At 37.3% G+C, this 18,997-nt stretch overlaps 6 protein-coding genes across 12 annotated transcripts in view; 4 read left to right on the top strand and 2 right to left on the bottom strand.

Annotated features, from left to right (window-relative positions):
• Positions 1-5,966, bottom strand: part of LOC126919305 (hemicentin-1-like) — a 102,091-nt gene extending 96,125 nt beyond the window's left edge. The window contains exon 1 of the mRNA XM_050728302.1: positions 5,590-5,966. Within this exon, the coding sequence (XP_050584259.1) occupies positions 5,590-5,647 (58 nt within the window). The 5' untranslated portion in view covers positions 5,648-5,966. The remainder of the gene's footprint in view (positions 1-5,589) is intronic.
• Positions 5,967-6,984: 1,018 nt separating this feature from the next.
• On the top strand, positions 6,985-9,506 carry LOC126919309 (regulator of chromosome condensation-like). Of its 2 annotated transcripts, none has more exons than XM_050728309.1 (6): positions 6,985-7,106; positions 7,262-7,345; positions 7,703-8,082; positions 8,165-8,531; positions 8,618-8,890; positions 9,012-9,506. In XM_050728309.1, coding segments are annotated over exons 1-6 (1,296 nt in total). In that variant the 5' UTR covers positions 6,985-7,105; the 3' UTR covers positions 9,203-9,506. The 2 variants fall into 2 exon arrangements, with proteins under 2 accessions (XP_050584266.1, XP_050584265.1); XM_050728308.1 differs by having other exon boundaries at positions 7,019-7,154.
• Positions 9,507-9,645: 139 nt separating this feature from the next.
• LOC126919315 (mitochondrial import inner membrane translocase subunit Tim10) lies at positions 9,646-10,705 on the bottom strand. Of its 3 annotated transcripts, none has more exons than XM_050728318.1 (2): positions 10,559-10,705; positions 9,646-10,264 (listed from the first exon to the last, which is right to left on the bottom strand). In XM_050728318.1, the coding sequence occupies exon 2, from the start codon at positions 10,096-10,098 to the stop codon at positions 9,823-9,825; it is 276 nt and encodes a 91-aa protein (XP_050584275.1). In that variant the 5' UTR covers positions 10,099-10,264; positions 10,559-10,705; the 3' UTR covers positions 9,646-9,822. The 3 variants fall into 3 exon arrangements, with proteins under 3 accessions (XP_050584275.1, XP_050584274.1, XP_050584273.1); XM_050728317.1 differs by having other exon boundaries at positions 10,463-10,645; XM_050728316.1 differs by having other exon boundaries at positions 10,467-10,645.
• A 267-nt stretch (positions 10,706-10,972) lies between these two features.
• LOC126919310 (G patch domain and ankyrin repeat-containing protein 1 homolog) lies at positions 10,973-13,686 on the top strand. Of its 4 annotated transcripts, none has more exons than XR_007711550.1 (3): positions 10,973-11,319; positions 11,415-12,665; positions 12,809-13,040. XR_007711550.1 is itself a non-coding variant. In XM_050728311.1 (3 exons), exons 1-3 carry the CDS (start codon positions 11,454-11,456, stop codon positions 13,303-13,305), a joined length of 1,383 nt encoding a protein of 460 aa, XP_050584268.1. In that variant the 5' UTR covers positions 11,326-11,453; the 3' UTR covers positions 13,306-13,686. The 4 variants fall into 4 exon arrangements, 2 of the variants coding, with proteins under 2 accessions (XP_050584268.1, XP_050584267.1); XM_050728311.1 differs by lacking the exon at positions 10,973-11,319 and adding an exon at positions 13,136-13,686 and having other exon boundaries at positions 11,326-12,458; positions 12,830-13,037; XR_007711551.1 differs by lacking the exon at positions 10,973-11,319 and having other exon boundaries at positions 11,326-12,696.
• A 935-nt stretch (positions 13,687-14,621) lies between these two features.
• Positions 14,622-17,199, top strand: LOC126919306 (protein misato). Its single transcript, XM_050728303.1, has 5 exons — positions 14,622-15,248; positions 15,316-15,396; positions 15,488-15,940; positions 16,014-16,818; positions 16,923-17,199. The coding sequence occupies exons 1-5, from the start codon at positions 15,171-15,173 to the stop codon at positions 17,129-17,131; spliced, it is 1,626 nt and encodes a 541-aa protein (XP_050584260.1). The 5' UTR covers positions 14,622-15,170; the 3' UTR covers positions 17,132-17,199.
• A 148-nt stretch (positions 17,200-17,347) lies between these two features.
• On the top strand, positions 17,348-18,644 carry LOC126919314 (calcium and integrin-binding family member 3). The gene is made up of 4 exons (XM_050728315.1): positions 17,348-17,600; positions 17,666-17,786; positions 17,898-18,075; positions 18,379-18,644. Exons 1-4 carry the CDS (start codon positions 17,515-17,517, stop codon positions 18,594-18,596), a joined length of 603 nt encoding a protein of 200 aa, XP_050584272.1. The 5' UTR covers positions 17,348-17,514; the 3' UTR covers positions 18,597-18,644.
• Positions 18,645-18,997: the final 353 nt, after the last annotated feature.

The following is an 18,997-nucleotide window of genomic DNA, read 5'->3' as shown; positions in this document are numbered from 1 at the left end:
AAACTCGTATTGCGACGACCGAATCTGTCCGGAGAATATATATCTTGGAAAAGCGCAACACATCGGGCTAAGGATATAGCCGGAACGAGGGCGAGAAAGTACGAAGCGAGAGAAAAAGGGAGGCGGAAACAGAGAGCAGGAAATGGAAAACAAAGTACGCGATCGAAACATTTCGTCTGGATGCAGGCGTTAGCCAAAGTCGAACGGCAAACTGCAAGTTACGATCGACGTTTGCGTCGTCGACGCGGTGACTTCTGATTCGCCCTCGTGCCGTTATGTGCTGCTGCAGTCGAGAGTTGCTCGTTTTTCGCTATAAAACCGCGCTGGACGTAAAAAAAAGGAAAGTACAATCCCCCGGGACAGACAACTATTTTACGAGGCATCCATTTGAATTTATTTACTGCAAAGACATTTATCGACGTTGTATCGTCCACGTGACGCGCGTAGCACGCTCTCTTTCAAAATTACTTCCAACTTCGTAAAAAGACATTGCGCTATTCGCATTCCTTTCGTTATCGGGTCGACGAAACGAGCGAATGCTTCTTTCGCGATGAACAGAGAGAAAAACGTCGGATCGCGATCTACACGGGAAACACCGTAGAAATTTCAAGATAATTTTCGTTCGAGAGAATCCTGCGATTCTTCCGCTATTTATCTACAGCGAGATGGATTTTGAGAGATGAAATCGCTCGGATCCGTCAGACCGAATCGATTAGGATACCAAGCGCGACCCTTGGTGTTAGTGCTCCGATCGGTGGCACGACTTGACGGTTTAATTTACGACTTGGTTATACGCTGTGCAGATTTACCATAGGATTTCTGCCGGCAAGAGGCAAGGTATTTCATCGCATTGGCAAAACGAAGCAAATAACGCACGCGAATCGATAGAAGCCGCGACAATAATGCTTGCCGCGTAAACCGAACAAGCCGTTTAAAACCGCTACTTGATTAACAGGAAAGCCTGTAGATCCGTCGGTATTTTCTGGCATGGAAACACTGTCGACCACCACCGCCGATATCGGCTCGTGAAAATCAGAATCGAGGATTACAACGTGTCTCATTAAAGTACAAAGAGAGAGAGAGAGAGAGAAAGGGTCAGGGAGACAGAGAGGAATATAGGTTTTCCTATTAACATTAACGGGCTAAACTCGGTTGTCCGATGTCCATAGAGGCAAGGACAGGTACCGAGAGTTCATTAGAAGGAAGACGATCGCCCTTTCGATTCACGGAGAACGTTGTTCGTTTTATCTCCGTTTCAAGATCCAGGCTAATCGGATACAAGATTGCACGTCCGTGGGGGCTGCAGGCTCGAACGAATACGAAACGAAGCAAGAACCATTGCCGACGAGAGAGCACGGGATGCGATTGTTCCGAGCGCGTTTCCAAGACGAGCGTAGCAATTACTTAAAAGCTTCCAATTGTTTACGAACAGAATGGCTAACTGGGAGGGAGTTTATGGGATTCGCACTCCCAACAGGTGGCGATGGCACGAAGCGAAACACGGCAGGCCGCGCGACCCCTTTCAGAAAAATCATTCTAGCTCGCATTAGACTTTCAAATTGCCGGACAAGCCGGATAACGCCATATTCCACCCTCGGCTCCCGTATAATTCACTCAGCTACCAACGTTCCCGGCCATGTAATTGTTTCCAGCGTTTCCGACGTTGCGCGTTTCCAACTCACCGGTCACGCGGATATTTTTACCACTCCACGCGAAAGAGAATCGAATCGGCCGGCGAACCAAGATCGACCAACAAAACGTCAGACGCTTCGTTACCGAGCTAACTCCGCGAGATCCTGTCGTCGGTCGTCGTCCTACAGTTTCAGGAAGAAACGACGCGCAGTCACCAGAGGAATATGTCCGTTCCGCGGAACTAAAGCAGACAAAGACAGGCTACGGTCTATTAAATGGCTCGCGTCGCATCCAGAACAAAGGAAAAGCTGTCCTCCGACGACTCGACCGCCTTTGGTTCGTCGCTTCAAAGGAGATACGCGCATTCGCAGAACGAAATTCACGCGAGCAACTAACGCGCGAGTAAAAAATTTGGAGTACAAGGTGGTCTTCGCGAATGCACATTCCCCGACCTGGTTTAATTAAACTTGCAACCTACGTACTCTTTCGGCGCCAGCTGTGACGCAAGGTTGCGTCGCTACTCCCAAATACAACCGTGCACAATCTTCTGTCGATCGAATCGGTTCGACGAAAGCGGAAGAACATCGTGGTTCTTGTCATCGTTCGGAAAATTCAATCCTGTTTCGGATCCTCTGGGACGCGCACCTAATGTCCTCCTGTTCGCGTTTCGGATATCCTGTTTTAAAGCGCTGCTCTCGTCGAGAAAAACAGCAAACTATGTTCGATCTCCCACGCGAAATCGTATATCGACGAGAACTCGTTTCGATTTCAACGCGAGCTGCTAGCTCGGAGCATTCTCGCGTTCTAACCTTCGAACGAAATGTTCACGACCGCGAGGCCGCGAAAGGACAGACGCGAAACGTCTGAGAATCGCGATGACTCGAAGAAGATCAGGACAGAAATGTTTAGAAAAAATCTGGAAAATTGCATAGATTGAAAAAACGGAACCGGCAAAAGCAGACTTCGGAACTGGACTTGAAACTACCAGGACCGGTGGAAAATCATTGCTAACTCCGTTTCGTGGTCCCATCCGGCTGGCCAGCGGCCCGTTTCATCACTCTGCGGCCAACTTTTGACCTATATTTCCTCGTGCGAGAGTTAATACTCGTTAACAGCAAGGTACTGACACAAAGGCTATTTTGTCATCCATGCGTGGCCGCAAATTTCCAACAAAATCGCAGGGAAAGTTGTTCGAGCCGAACCTTCTACCTGTCGTTCTCCTCGAATTCGTATCTCGTATGGGAAATTCCAAACGACAGAACGTAGCCACCAAATCTCGTACTCGAGCCTCGAGTTGTTTGACGATATCTTTCTTAGAGGTTGGCAGATTATCGACGTTAAAAGCATCCGGACAAGTCGGACAAATTATTAGAAAACGTTCGATAAGGGGAAGAACCGCGCGTAAAAATAACTTTGGCTCGATGGAACACGCGATGGATGTTTTCTGAGAACACAGTAAGTCGCGAGTCACGGAGTGCTCTTTTACCAAACGGAAAAGCCGCCTTTTTTCTCCAAAAAGAACGAGATTCCCGGGAAAAACGCGAAAGCGTTCGGGTTCCGTGGCAGCGAGGTATCGATGGAGGGCCGCGAACAAAATGTTTGCCGAGTCAACGGAACGTGTTTTCGTGCCGCGTCCGTTTTCTCTTTTCCTTTGCTTCCTCTACCGACGAAAGACATTAAAGCGCGCTCTAAGCTGGTTAATGTTTAAAAGACACCGAGCCTTTTCGCGATACTTTCCGTCGTTCTCCGATCGCCGACATAGGGTTTTCGCGTCTGCCCTTCTACGAAACATCAACTGGGTTAGCTGCGAGAAAGTTCGCGCAATCAACATTTTTTAAGCGGAAAGAGAAACACGGCAAGAAGAGAAGGAAGAATATAGCAAAGGCGAAGTTTAGCGGCAAAGAAACTGGAAGAAACCGAGTATCAACGCTATTCAAAATGCAATTTGAATATTCGAATCGAGCTTTCGGTTGCTTTCTTCGGATAAAACGAGACGAACCAACGGATCAAGGGAAAGACGGAGGACAAGTTGAGAAAAGCTGAAGCGAGCGAAAGAAAACGAAAGAGGGAAAAAATTGCCTCGGCTAATTGCATGAGATATGCGATTGTTTCATGCATATTCAGCGAGTTCTCCTATTCCTACCAGTTATTCCTACCCTTCCACCCTGTGTCCTCCGCTCCCACCTACTTCCAAAGGTCTCCTTTCTTTCCACGTTGTTTTTCTTTCCTAGAAGAACAGTCGGCTCTCTCTCTTTTTCTCGAGCGAGTAATCCGATCCTAAGCCGTGAAGCGCGTCCTCGATATTAATCGAGTCCGCGATCTTGCCCTGCACGAATCGTACGCACCTGCTACTAGTTTCCTTCGACTCTTAACTCGCCGCGATTCGCGAAATATACATTTCTCCCTCGCCATTGCCTGCGGGTAACGTTTTATCGTTGAATGAAAGATGATTCGAATCTCGACAAACGAGGAGATACTTGCAGCCGATTGCCATTACGAACGACCGATGGTTTCTCTGGGAACCGGTCGGCACCGGCGCTAATCGACGATAAAAATCAGAGAACGTAGAACGTCGTTCTGCGGTGAGGAAAATCGAGTCGACCCGGACGGCACCGCGATCAAATAAAATAAACTTGCCAACTTCCATTCGACTGTTACGCCAGGTAGACCGCAATATTCGCCGATCCTCAAAGTTTCGTTAACGCGGAAACATTCTCGGAGAAATAGAATTTCGCGAGACAGGCCGAACGGCCGAAGCTTCTCATCCTCTTTCCTCTGGACGATTATCGAATTCCCGGGAACGTTATCTGGACCGTAGCGTCCATCCTGTGGATTTTCCACCGATGTTGGTCGTACTTTCAAAATATCGGCAGGATGATTGATAACGAGAAAACTGGGTTGAGGATTTATTTTTTCCCACCTCCCCCCTTTTTGTTTCCCTGTTCGCTCGGTACCTTTGTTCCTACTTTCACAGACCGATTGCCCATTCGCCTTGCCCCCGCCTCTCTATATATTTGTACGAGCGACTATGGCGTTTCCTGGTTTTTCGTTTACCTTCTACCAAGCGTGTTTCCCATTGCCACGTCGAATTTGAAATCACGTCGTACGAAACAAAACTTAATAATCGCCTTCTTCCGACTGCTGTAATACGCCGAAACTGCTTCTTAGGTTCTTCCTGTCGAACGAACAGTACGACGATCGCGAGAAATCGAAGGAAGAAGAGAGGAGCGAAGATGGGCCTGTAACGAAGATACGTCTCAAGTTCAAATGCAAAGGTCTCGAAAATAGTCGGCGTCGATTCTACCGATCGCTCGGAAGCGAACGATCTCGGTGCTGGAAAGAAGCGGAAGATTTAGAAAGTGCAAAAATACGCCGAACCTGTCCGCATTCTTCGCCTTTCCTATTACCTTCCTCCCACGATAGTATCGTACTTCTTAGAAGCACGTGCAAGCCTTGGTAAAACGATGCGCAGCTTACCGCGTTTAGGAAGCCACTTAACTCGATTGAGAGAATTCAAGCAGATGCCCGTGCATGGTCGAGTCTATTCGATTCGATTAAAGACGATCCCCGAATAGATCGTGTCGAATAAGTTTGTTGCCGAGTAGATGCAACTTCGCGCGTAAGATTTAAGGTGCGACTCAACAAGTCATACGAATTGGACGATCGATGCGCTGCGCTGCAAGCGACGGAAACTTCCAAATTCGCGTATTTATCGCTTACGACCCGCATGCTTGGCACCGAGTACCGCGATAAATATTCTACGAATAAGTCGTACGAAGATGCGCGAATTTCGACACGCGCGATAATCAGAAATTTTAAACTGTCGCTGTTCGCGTGACGCTTCATCGTCGAAAGTTTCGCTCTCGTTTGAAAGAAGCGAAGAAGAGAAGATAAAAGAAACATTTCGACTTTTAGCAGGATATCGTAATGGAAAAGGAATGTTTTTTTTAAACTCACCGCCAAGCAGGATGTGCACGAGTAGCGAGAGAAATCTGTATTGGCGCACTTTCGTCATGATTCTTGATTTTTCTACATGAACTGCTTTTACCTCGCCGTAAAACCTTCGACTGTGCAAACTGGCGCAATTTGTTCGTTCCTTTAAACGTAAATTAAAAGTAAACACAAAGCCGGGAATGTCGGAAATTCTTTCGATCGCGATCGAGTATACGTAAACGATTGCTCAAACCGTATCCTAAGGACGTAAAGGAAATAAAAAAAGAAACGACAACGGGGACTCAATAAATCGACGAGTCGAAAGCGTTTGAATGGAAAAGACCGTTCAACAGACAAATTCGACGAGTAGTTGCGCGGACGAAGTCTCGGCTTCGACTGGCGCGCACCAACGTATCTGACCCCTCTGATAACCGGCCAGCCCCCCTCTGGTTCAAATCCACCCCTCTTTTCTCCTCTCTTCCTCTTTCAAGACTCCCTCTCTCGTCGATTCTCTTGGTGCATATCGTTATCCACGAGATATCAACCCCGACAAGACCCCTTACCGTCTGTTCTCTTCTAATTCGCAGTGTAGCGTGAATCGTGACCGCGCACCACCTTGCTAAAAGAATTATGAATTTATCGCGCCGAATAACCAAAGGATCCGCGGGAACTTCGCTATCTTTGTAAACGAGTTTACCGGATAATTGCCTCGTGTCGTATCGTGCGAATTTATTGAGTACCGTGGCAAAACAAGCAATGGAAATTGTTTGGCACAAAATTTAACTATGCATTATGTCGACTATCACTAGTTCGTGCTATCGTTCAATTCAAATCGTACACTTAAATTAATCTGTATTCCACTTGACGTTTTCGTGTTCGATAGTATCCGAGACTTTCCTTCGTTCATATGAACACAGTACGCGTACACTACGTTTATTATTATGGACAAAATCAAGCAAAGAATAAAGGTGAGAAACGACTTTTTAAACGGGAATCTCAGAGGAAATTATACCCTAGCGTTATAAATTTATGAAAGAATATTCCAAACGTTGCTCTATTTTACGTATTTAATACTTATCAAATTACAAATTACTTAGACATATCGTTAAAATTATCCTCGAATATATAGGAAAAATTAAGTGAATAATTGAAAAGCAAAGCTATACTATAACCCGATGATGTAAATGCACGAGCATGTCAGGAACGACCGAATGATTACTAAATAATCGATTTTTATCCATAAGCGATTCTTACCAATGAAAGGTACTTGTTGCAATTTCAACAGTTTACCGGACCAAAGTAAACCGGATCGAAACATTTCCATTTATACGAACCGTCCATCGAAGAAGGAAGGGATAGAATTTCCGTTACGAAGATTGCATTTTGTACGTCGGAAGTGAGATCTATAGTTGAAAATCAGCCAAAGATATAAAACGTGACGAGTTTTCGTGTGTTAAAAAAATCCAGACATTAGCGCCTCTGGTGAGTTGCGCAACAGCCACGAGTTCAGCAGCATTGTAACTTTTTGGCGCCAACCGACAGTAAGGCGCTATATATTCCATTTCTAAAACAATTATCGTGCAAAATTAGTACGTATATGAGTCGCGATATTAAAATCGGTTGTTTCTCCATACATGACTGTCATAAATTAGGTTTTATATATATATTTGTAAACATAACCTCGATATACTTTTAGTGCCGCCAAGGAAAGCAACAAAACGACCAGCTTCGGCTCCTGCAAAAAACCAACGTGAGCCAAAACAGATAAGGAAAAAACAAGGTAAGTTGCTATTTTTCCAATTTTAGCTAATATTTTTACGAGTATATATTTGGCGGTGAAAAATTTATTAGCATAAAAAATCTTATTGAAAGTGCAAAACCACGAGGCACATGTGTTTAAGCAATGTGTTCCACGATCGATAATTATTGCTCCGTTTTAGTTGGCAGCTGGGAGTATATTAATACTTCAAAAAAAATACTTCAAAAAAAAGTTTCGTGAAATCGTCTTAATAATCTTTCTGTATAGTGCCGCGAATATTTCGTGTCCTGAGACAAATGTAGATCGGCACAAATATAATTGTATACGTCACTAAATTAAATACTGTAAAATAGCTAAACACTTGCATGCATTTCACAGAATTAGTTGTGAAACCCGATTTACGACAATCTGCGACTGGCGGCGTAATATTGGTATTTGGACAAGGTGATGTTGGACAACTTGGTTTAGGAGAGGAAGTTGTTGAAAAAACACGTCCAGCAACTGTTCCTGGATATCAAGATGTAGTATCTATAGCAGCTGGTGGTATGCACAATGTGTGCTTAAGACAAGGTGGAGGAGTATTAACGTTTGGTTGCAATGACGAAGGAGCATTGGGAAGAGATACGTCTAGAGATGGTTCTGAAACTGAACCAGACTCTGTTGATCTACCCGGCAAAGCCATTCAGGTGACGGCTGGGGATTCCCATAGTGCTGCTTTATTAGAAGATGGACGAGTATTTGCATGGGGTTCCTTTAGGGTATAATTTTCTTTTGCTTTAACTGCTAATCCACTATCGATTTTAAGAAATAAATGACAAGAAATTACGATATTCTCTTCAGGATTCTCATGGTACCATGGGTCTAACTCTAAATGGAAATGAACGGTTCCCAATAGAAATGCTGCCTAATGTAAAAATAGTTAAAATAGCATCTGGTGCTGATCATTTAGTATTACTTGATAAAAATGGGCATATATACACGTGTGGATGCGGAGAACAAGGTCAATTAGGACGAGTAGCTGCTAGGGCAGCTAGTAGAAATACCCGTCATGGTATGGGACCTTTATTAACTCCTGGATTAGTTGAATTTAAAGTTACTAAGAAATTAGAATTTGATGATATATGGGCCGGAACATATTGTACATTTGCTAAAGAATATCAGAAGGGAGATATATATGTATTTGGACTAAATAATTACTATCAAATTGGTAAGTTCAAACAAAATATTAACAAATAACACTGATTTAAAAATCATTATAATATGATTTAATTAAATATTACATAAAAATTTTAGGCTTGAAAGATCCTGTTACTCATTTTCATCCACAAATTTCAAAAACCTTTAGTGGAAAGACCTGGAGGCATATTAGTAGTGGACAACATCATACAATTGCTCTAGATGATTCTGGTCAAGTATTTGTTATGGGCCGTAAAGAATATGGCCGCCTTGGACTCGGATCTAATTGTTTGGATGCAAAAGAATTAACACTAGTTCCTAGCTTAAGTTCCTTTAAATGTATTGACATTGCAGCAGGCAGTGCCCAATCGTTTGCTGTTACTGAATTAGGTAGAGTTTTTCTTTTGGTACCGTCATAGTTTATTTTGTTGTCATTATTTATTGTTATTATATATGTTGTTATTATTATCATCTTGTGAAACATATGGTATTATCATACGTCTGTATACAGGAGATTTATATTCATGGGGTATGGGTTCAAGTGGCCAGTTAGGTACAGGAGAAGAAGAAGATGTTGAGATACCTACACTAGTCAAAGGAAAGCAATTGGAGGGGAAAACAGTGATACGAGTTGCTGGTGGAGGACAACATACACTATCATTAGCGACGATTCATCCGGTAAAGGAGAAAACTGCTGGTTAACAATAAATAATTCCTTAAATTGAAATTTGAACTGTTTCACACATGATGTGATAATAATTTGAACAACGAAAGGAAGAAGAACAATTTTCATTCTCCTTAAACAAAAATTGCGCTAAAGGAGAGAATATGAATATTACGGTATAACGTAATTTTCAATATTAATATGATACTTAAATTTGTACATAATTTTTTGTGCTACCAAAAATATCATTGTGTTTATATATCGACTGAGTTTTTGATTGTATTGTTAGTTTTTCTACTTAATTATGTATTACGATGAAATAAACAATTTTCTACTTACAAATCATATGTTACAAAGAAAAACTCGTTTTTGTTGTACAAGGCAGCAACAAATTGAATTTTTATTTAGTCATATCGAAATATTAAATGATTTGCTAATTATATTTACATTATTCAAACTGTACAATTGAATACAGAATAAATTTGTTACTACACTTTATTTTAGTATTTTACAGAACATACAAAAAGAACTTCATTTTTCATTAAATTACATCCACCAAAAAGATTATATATCTCCTCAGGAGAAAGCCGCTAAATGCATAAAAATGAGATTTCTACTGATATTTATCTTAACAAATTAATATTTTATTTCACTTTATTTAACTTAATTTTGGTTGTTCTACAAATTTGCTTTCTTGCATGGAAATTTGTTGAAGCTTTTTACCAATACGTTCTTGTACATCCAAATATTTAGCAATACAACGATCAAGACACACTGATTCACCTTTGCTTAGTTCTGAACTGACATACTTTGGTGGAATACATTTCCTATGACATGCTGCCGTCATGCGATGAAACATATCAGTCATCATTTCTATTTCTATATCTTGCACTAGTTTCAATTGTTCTTCGTTAAACTGAGGTAATCCAGCCATTTTTTAGATAACTACCGCTAATAATATTTAAAACGGATAAATAACTCAGTTAGCAGTATCAGAATTTTGTCGAATTTGCTTTGTTTTCATAATACGATATCTTTTTTCCTCTATACTTCTTCTCGCATACGTAAACGCATATATTCCTATAACGGAAGATATAATCCTGCAAAAAGAAGAACTATTCAATAATGGATATGAAATATATTATAGTAATAATGATAATAATAAGTTTTAAGAAATATTAATCTTACTAAGTTTCAAATAAAAATATTTATCTTTTACGAGTCTTTAAGTGAAAAGTTAACCACTAAAGAAGACTATTACGACTAAACGGCGATTGCTATATTTTATATCAACATACCTACCATCCAATCGCTATCTTCGTAACATTTTGCAAAGCCATTCTCTTTTAATTATTACAAAATATTCTTACATTAAAAATTAATTGTCTATATACCTGTAAAAGCGCTCATACGATTATGCGATACCTTTCACTCATGCCACTACGTGACCATGTGACTACGACGATCTTAGTACGATCATATAACATTGAACATAGACAAAGCATAGATAAAGCATACAGTGCCGGTGGAAGACAACTTTAAAAGTATTTCTAGTGCACATGGCAGCATTGAATTACTTGAATTATTTTCATAAACCTTTATATATTGAAAAATTTTCTAATAATAATTAATAATATCATTGACAAAACTTAAAAAGATTAAATACTTATCATATATTAATAATTTAAATATTTAGGATATCTGAAACGATTAGTAAATTCTATATTACATAGTTAATCAACATACCTATATATCTTAAATGCATATGTGAAAAGTACTATACTCATGGACAATTATGTCCATGACTATACTACATACTACGGTCATATAAACAAGCCTTAACACTCAAATACTAAAAGCATAGAAGAAACCATCCGAAAACTGAGTCGTGAAAAATCAACATGGAAAACAAAAAAGGTCTCGTTCTGCGCATGCGTCACATGTTATGAATGTTTAAACAGAGACGGAAACATTCTACTTATCTCTGTCTGTCTCGCATAACAACCACTCTGTTATCTTCCATGCTGAATTTTTACGACTCAATTTTTGGACAGTTTTCCCTAGCGAGTGTCGAGACGTCGAGACCTGCTTGTGTGACTGTTACATACAGCGTTAAAACAGTGGAATTGAGGATAAAACTACAGTGGTTATAAAGGTAATTGTGTTTGATTGAAAAAATTTGCAACAGTAAGCTATTTCGTAATATCTTCCATTATTATTTAATCATTAAATACGTACATAAAATTTTAGTGTTGATACATAAATATAAAAGCTAAATGTAAATGTAAAATGTTAAAACAAAGTAACTTCTTCTCTCATAACATCGATGTTACATGGAAAACATTCGTTCGAGAATCTTGCGAACCAACAGTATCTACAGAAAAGGAAGATCACTGCTTAGGTTTTCAAAATGATGAAGCAAGAAAGGCATATGAAGAAATTACAAATGAAAAAAGCGATGTGACTTCACATCCAGAACAAAAACATTACAAATCAAAAATATTCAACAATCAAGTTATAACAACAAAACAGTTTTCATCAAATGAAAGGACAAAGTACAATCAAATTACTACAGAAAAAGTGACAATTAATGCTATATTGAAAGCAGTAGAACAAAAAGATCTGAAATTTCTTTCAAAGTATGTGACATGGGAAAATGTTAATTTGACCGATGATTTTGGTTGGACTCCTCTCATGTCAGCTGCATATTGTGGTCACTTAGATGTTATAGAATTTTTATTAAATCTTGGTGCCAATAGAAAAGCTAGAGAAAGATCTGGTCTAACTGCAGCACAATTGGCATTAAAAAAAAATTATTTAAATATAGTCGCATTGCTGAAGAAAAAGTCAGAACCTACACCTAACAAAACATTACCAGAAACAGTTACAAACGCTTCTGGAACAAATATTGATGTTCCATTACAGATAAGGTCAGAGCTTGTAGGACATTTGAATAATTGCACTGATATTATCCATAAAGGTAATGATGATAGAAAAGAATGTTCCAATGAAGGTACAGGATTTTACTGTAAAATTTGTAAAGTTAATTTTTACCAAACAACTTGGAAAAAGCATGAGACATCCACGCTTCATATTTTCAATAGTAAACCAAAATTAACAAATATAATGTATGGAATATCAAAACAAAATAAAGGTTACCAAATGCTTTTAAATTATGGATGGGATGAACAAGGTGGTCTTGGTCCTACAGGAAAAGGAATGAAATATCCCATTAAAACCTGCCTAAAATCTGATAGAAAAGGAATAGGACAGACCAATGAGAAAGAATACAGAGTGACTCATTTTAAACCTGGAGATACTACAGCAGTTAATGATTTTAAAACATCTAAATCAAAGTGCTTAAACAAGAAAGACAGGGAAAAATTACTCAATAGGGAAGTTAGAAAAGAAAGAATGCTGCGCATTGCTTTGTCATAAAGTAATATACAAGAATTTCATAAAACATTAATATTTGATAATACTTCTAAGACTGAATACAATGTAATTTGTGTTTTTTATATATCTTAAATGCGTATGTGAATTTTCTGTGTTATAATTTAGTCTTAATGATGATGTTTATTTTTGCAAAAGTATTTTTGAATGTGAAATGTTATTTGATTAACTAATTATAATTCTTGTTATAGATGAAATTTGATCAACAGAAGGCTTTAAAACATATACAAAAAGTAGAAGAAAAAGCTAATGAGATCCTTACCGATCGGCAAGAAATAATTGCCTTGGATAAAAGAAGAAACAATGATAGAGTTGGAATGAGGGCACTGCAGAAACAGAATTGTGAGAAACTTTGGATAACTATTGGACCATTATTGCTCAAGATGCCATCCAAAACTGCAGAGGAATTACTTGTCAAAGGTACTTCTATGTCATTCTTTTATATATTTTAATGTTTTTATAAAATAAATAATAATTATATTTTTATTAATACATTAATAACATTTATTACATTACAGATCAAAGAGAATGTAACATTGAAATTAATAAGCTAAGAAGCAATTTAAAAATTAAAGTGAATGAATTGAGAGATTTAGAACTTAATCCACCTGTTCCAGGTTTAATGTTACAACCCATGTCTCATCAAGAAATGTCAGTCATAAAACAAATTTTAGGTCAAAATTCTTAAATGCATATAATAAGGATATTAAAGAAAATAATAATAGTAACAAAAACTGTGCGTTAATGTCATTTAAATAATTTTAGTAATTGTTTAATTTTTTTCTTTGGAATACGGACGAATTTATGTTCTCAACGTAGCATGAATGTAAAAATGTATATTTTGATTTATTAGGATTCTGTTCAAAAACAGCAATTGTATCTTGTTTTGGATCATATGTAAATTTATATAAACACTTATCTTGCTCCTCGCAAACAATTTCTTTTATTTTTTCTAAAAATCCAATACAAAGGCTTCTACCCCTTTTTGTTGACCTTATAAAAAGCAACGAATGGAGACCTAAAATAACATCATGTTGTTAAATTATTAAAATTGTCCTGATTACCATGATACGACGTTCTAATGTACTTCTCTTCACTTCTTCTATTTTTGTAACAGTACCTTCCTTATTTTTACCACCTATCTTTAACACAAGGATATATGATATTTTTAATACCTACAGGATAACACTGAGCTCGCTAATTCAACATTTTAAAGCTGCTATTTGGTAGCCCATTAGAAAGTGCCTTATGATAAATGGCTTTTAATTCTATTAAATCAAGTTCCTTCCCTACTATCTACTTGAGAACAGATTCCATCTACTTCAGCTACATAAAGCAAAATATTGTAAATAAATTTTGACTTAAATATACAACAAAATTCTTCATTTTGGTTCACACATTTTGAAATGTCAGAATCTGTGAATGGTATAACTTAATATTAAATAAAGTTTATATTAAATAATTTTTTATGTTATTAAAGATAAAATGTGCAATGATTTGTTTATCTATTTATAATTTATTTTATAATTTATTTTATGTGCTATCATATATTGCTCAAATTTGTAACACCAATTCTCTCAATGTTTAAGAAAATCACTTTCTGTCAATTCACTTTCTTTTTATTTCTGTGTCAAACTTGCATAAATATATTGTGCCTTCCAATTTTAAAGCACACAATCCAACCATAATATCTTTCATGTGGTGTACATAACAAAGCTCTTAATATTCCTTTTAAGCAAACAAGATCAGGCTCTAACCTAAGAATCATGTATATAACGTAAAAAATGTTGACAGAATAATCAAATCGATTTTTTACAACATTAAAAAATTTGAAATTGACCGTTGTATTAAATTCTTTGAATCTTGTATTTTCAGAATGTCAAAATTGCCTAATATCCATTACAACATAAAATTGAGTTTCATATCTTCTTCTAATACATATATTATATTATTACTTAAATCAAGATCAAACTTGACATTTCTGCAATTTAGTAGTTTTTTATAATATTTTAATTGTGTAATATCATTAGAATATTTTCTCTCATCATTGATACTATAATTACCTACTATTTCTAAACTGAACATTTCATGTACAGGTCTGCTAAAATTACGTATTTTAAATGACATTGTAAAAATAAATTTCTTATTCACTAAAATTTACTGTTGTTTATATTATTGTTATTGTATATTATATATACTCATTACTCATCACTATACTGCGTATATACAAATGCAGGTACAGAATACATAAAATGTACATATCCTATACAGAGAGACAGTCCAGTACTACGCTCTGCTCTGTTCTACTTGTCATTCGTCGTCACGCGTTGCTATATGATATATATAATAGTTTCGGCCAATACGTAATTGTATGCAATATGTATGTATTTTGTTATTTGAGGATTCTTTTCTAATGTTTTGTCAGTAGTATGTCTGCCCAAATATAAGAAACAATAAATGTCTAGTATAACGCACGTGTAGTATTTGATGGTAACCTTATTTGCGGGTAACCATCGCATCGTATGAAAATTTACATTACGTACATAATACAAGATGACATCTCGAGAAATATTAACTATTCAATTAGGTCATTATTCCAATTTTATCGGTAGTCATTGGTGGAATATACAGGTATTTAGAGGAAATACACCAGTCATAGAATATTAGAATTGTTTAATTTTTGTTTAAATACTTTTAGGAATCTAATTTCTCTTATGATCCTGATAATCCATCTGAAATAAATCATGATGTTTTATACAGAGAAGGTCAAAACTTAAAGGTATAAATGTGTAGTAATATGTTTTTAAAATGAAGCTATAAAAATGTACAATTTGTTATTAAGGGCAATTGAATATCTTTTTCTTTTTTAGAAACAAGTTACTTACACTCCTAGATTGTTACTTATAGATTTGGAAGAAGCATTTGGATACCTGAAAAAACAAGGGACTTTATATGATGTTACTCAGTCGGAAGAAGCCCAACAATGTTTATGGGATGATAAAAAGGTACAGGTCTTGAAGAAAGAAGCAGTTGATAAAACTCCATTTATTAAAAGCTTAGATGAATCTTCTGAAGCATCAAATTCAACATCGTCACCCCCCAATTTGGAAAATAACATCAGCTCGTGGGTAGATTATCTATTACCTAGATTTCATCCCAGGACATTGAATGTCATTAAGCATCACAAACACGATGGAGCAATGTATCCATTTAGTATCTTTACTTATGGAAAAAATTTATGGAATACAGAACAATTCTCAGACGACTTTTCTGAAAGAATAAGAGCTTATGTTGAAGAGTGCGATTTAATGCAAGGATTTCAGGCATGTGGTCATTTATATCTATATACATAGTTTTTATATTATTCTGCAATATTGATAATATTTTGAAATATAGATAATTCTAGATTCTATGGATTGTTTTGCTGGAATCGGGGCATCATGTATACAACACCTAAGAGATGAATATGGAAAAAGTATTGTGTCATTTCCATGTATAGACAGTAAGAAGACTGAACCTTCTACATCCAACGTGATTAAAATACTCAATACAGCTTTATGCTGGCAACATGTAGGAGAATATGCATCATTATTTAGTCCACTATGTTGTGGAGAAACAGCTTGGCCACAAATTGGAGAACCGCGTATATTTAATCATTTGACGTACAATTCTGAAGTAAAGTATCATAGCAGTGCAATTTTAGCTACTGCATTGGACACATTAACTATTAGATACAGGCGAAGAGAATATCCAAATGTAGTTTTATCCGATTTATGTGCGGATCTCAATAAACTGGGTCGAAAGGCAGTCGCAACAAGCCTAACTTTACCGTTCCCGATGACTGCTAAAGCAGATTTGATTGACGTCCTGGACGAATTTGAAGGACCATTATGGACAAGTTTGACACCAAATTGTGATATACCAATGGATAAAAATATGCAAAGCATAGTATTACGTGGAATTTCCGAAGAAAGATTAAAACGACCTATTTCTGACGCAATGAAACAAATGTCAAAACCAGCGTATAGATGCTCTACTGTACACGAAATGATGATGCTTTATTTAGCATGCACTTGTCATGCATCAGCAACTTATTTATCAAACATTTCATCACCACTGAACATAAAACCTCCATATCCAAAAATTTTCAATAACAATATTACTGAAACCGGGGACGTTATTGGGTGGCCTGTAGGAACAGGTGTGTTTCTGAATTACAGTCATTTAAATCGTTCTATTCTCTATTTTTTAGAATCGCTATAAATGTACAACTTGTATCAAGTATTTATAAATTTTTATTTTTAGATGTTCAGTCCGTTCCTGTTATGGCTGGTTTACATAGCGGAAACAGCCTTAGTTCGATGTATGAATCTTTACATGATCAACTGAGCAAAATAAAAAGCATAAAGAAATTTCATGCATTCACAGATTCTGGATTGGAAGAGGACGAGTTTAACGAATGCCTCAATCACTTGCTCGATTGCAAAGAAAATTACGAAGATCATTACATGTAAATAGTATCAATTTTATCGACGGTTAACTTCATATTCCTCTATCACAATACAATTTTTCATTTATAAAAGATTTGTCATTTTAACTCCCTACTATTTCCATTACGCAATGTTGACTATTCGATTAAAATTCTCTCCCGAGAGAAAAAATTAGCAGGACTTACGAGAAAAGTAAACATATGGAAAATTCGACCTTTTTCCCGTAAATTACTGAGTGAAACGTCCCTAAAAGTGGGAGCGGCAAGACACACCCTGATTATTAGATTTCGTATTGAACATTGGAAGTGCGAAAACTCAGTTGTAAGCTCTAACTGGTAAATGAAACACCGGTATAACCGATAGATTAACAGTTGTATTTGTGTCGAGCATTGTTACTATTAAATAAAATGGGAAACAAAGTAGCTACATTCACCGAGGAACAATTGGAAGATTATCAAGATTGCACGTTCTTTACCCGAAAAGAAATCCTAAGGTACTGCATGCACGATCTGTATACACAATTATCGATCCTTCTTTTGTACATCGATACCTTTTTAGAATATATAAACGGTTTCGGGACATGGGAGACCCTGGGGCAGTTCCACGATCCATGACGCCTCAACAGGCATCGACACTTCGTATACCACTATCTTGCTTGACACGCATACCTGAATTAAAGGTTCTTAGATTAATCTTTCTGGCCTCGTTCAATGTTAAAACTCTTTTCACACGTGAACGCGAAGTTCTCGTCACGGTGCGTGACGAACAGTTACAGTTGATCATGTTTCAGGAAAATCCGTTTAGACAACGAATTTCAGAGGTGTTCGCAAAATGCCAGAATTCGGGATTGTCAACGTCCGATGTTTCAAACGAAGGAATCTGCTTCGAGGAGTTCCTTGAGATGATGTCAGTTTTTTCGGAACACGCACCCAGAGACTTGAAGGTGTTCTACGCTTTTAAGATTTACGGTACGAATCACCATGTGAATCAGACAGTTGGACGGATCGTGAGAAATATTCGAGGTCGAGTCTGATGTACCTATAACTATGCTATTGAATCAGAAGTATATACGTTGTCTAGACACGACATTCGCATCATTGCACAAGAGAATCATTTGCACGAAAGTACTATCGATTTTCTAGCATACACGATTAATTATATACTACGTTGTGATCCAAACGATTCGAACATAATATTCTCTATCGTTTTCGCGACATTCGAACAGAAATTTATACGAATCGTGGTAACATTTTATAATTTTTTGCGAACAGATTTTGACGAAGATGGGGTATTGGGATTGAATGATTTAGAACGAACCTGTCGACAGTTGGTTCAAGATGGTTTGAATACCGACGAAGTGGCCACGGTGTGTCGAAAAGTTTTGGAAGAAAGCGACATCGACGGTGACGGTGTTTTATCCTATCTAGAGTTCGAACATGTCGTAACAAGAGCCTCAGATTTCATGGCAACTTTCCATATAAGAATTTAATTCTTATCGCTGTCGAAAATTAATAAAATTTACTGCCAGTCAATAAAACGCATACGTTTATTTATTCTTTTCATTTTTGCTACATATATTACAAAATTACTTTGTCTGCGAATTTCAGATATCGAGATGTTTAGCGCGTTTGAAAAACATAGATGGTACATTTTTGATACTTTATGCGCTACGAGTAACATGGGCAATAAGTTTTGCAAACTCACCAAGTATAATTATTAACTCCGTGAATCTGTACGCGCTTAGTGAAGCGCTACCATATAGTTTCTTGCCAGTCACAGATATACTTTCTTATACGGCCCCATAAGTTGCCCCTGTTGAGCAATAACGAGCAATGCTGGCTAAATAACCAGGCCATTCATTTTCACTCCAGACAGGAACCTCCTGTAACT

The sequence above is a fragment of the Bombus affinis genome, chromosome 8, assembly GCF_024516045.1.
Source record: "Bombus affinis isolate iyBomAffi1 chromosome 8, iyBomAffi1.2, whole genome shotgun sequence".
Lineage (NCBI taxonomy): Eukaryota > Metazoa > Arthropoda > Insecta > Hymenoptera > Apidae > Bombus > Bombus affinis.
Note: the sequence above shows the minus strand (reverse complement) of the source record. Positions and strands in the feature narration are given on the sequence as shown.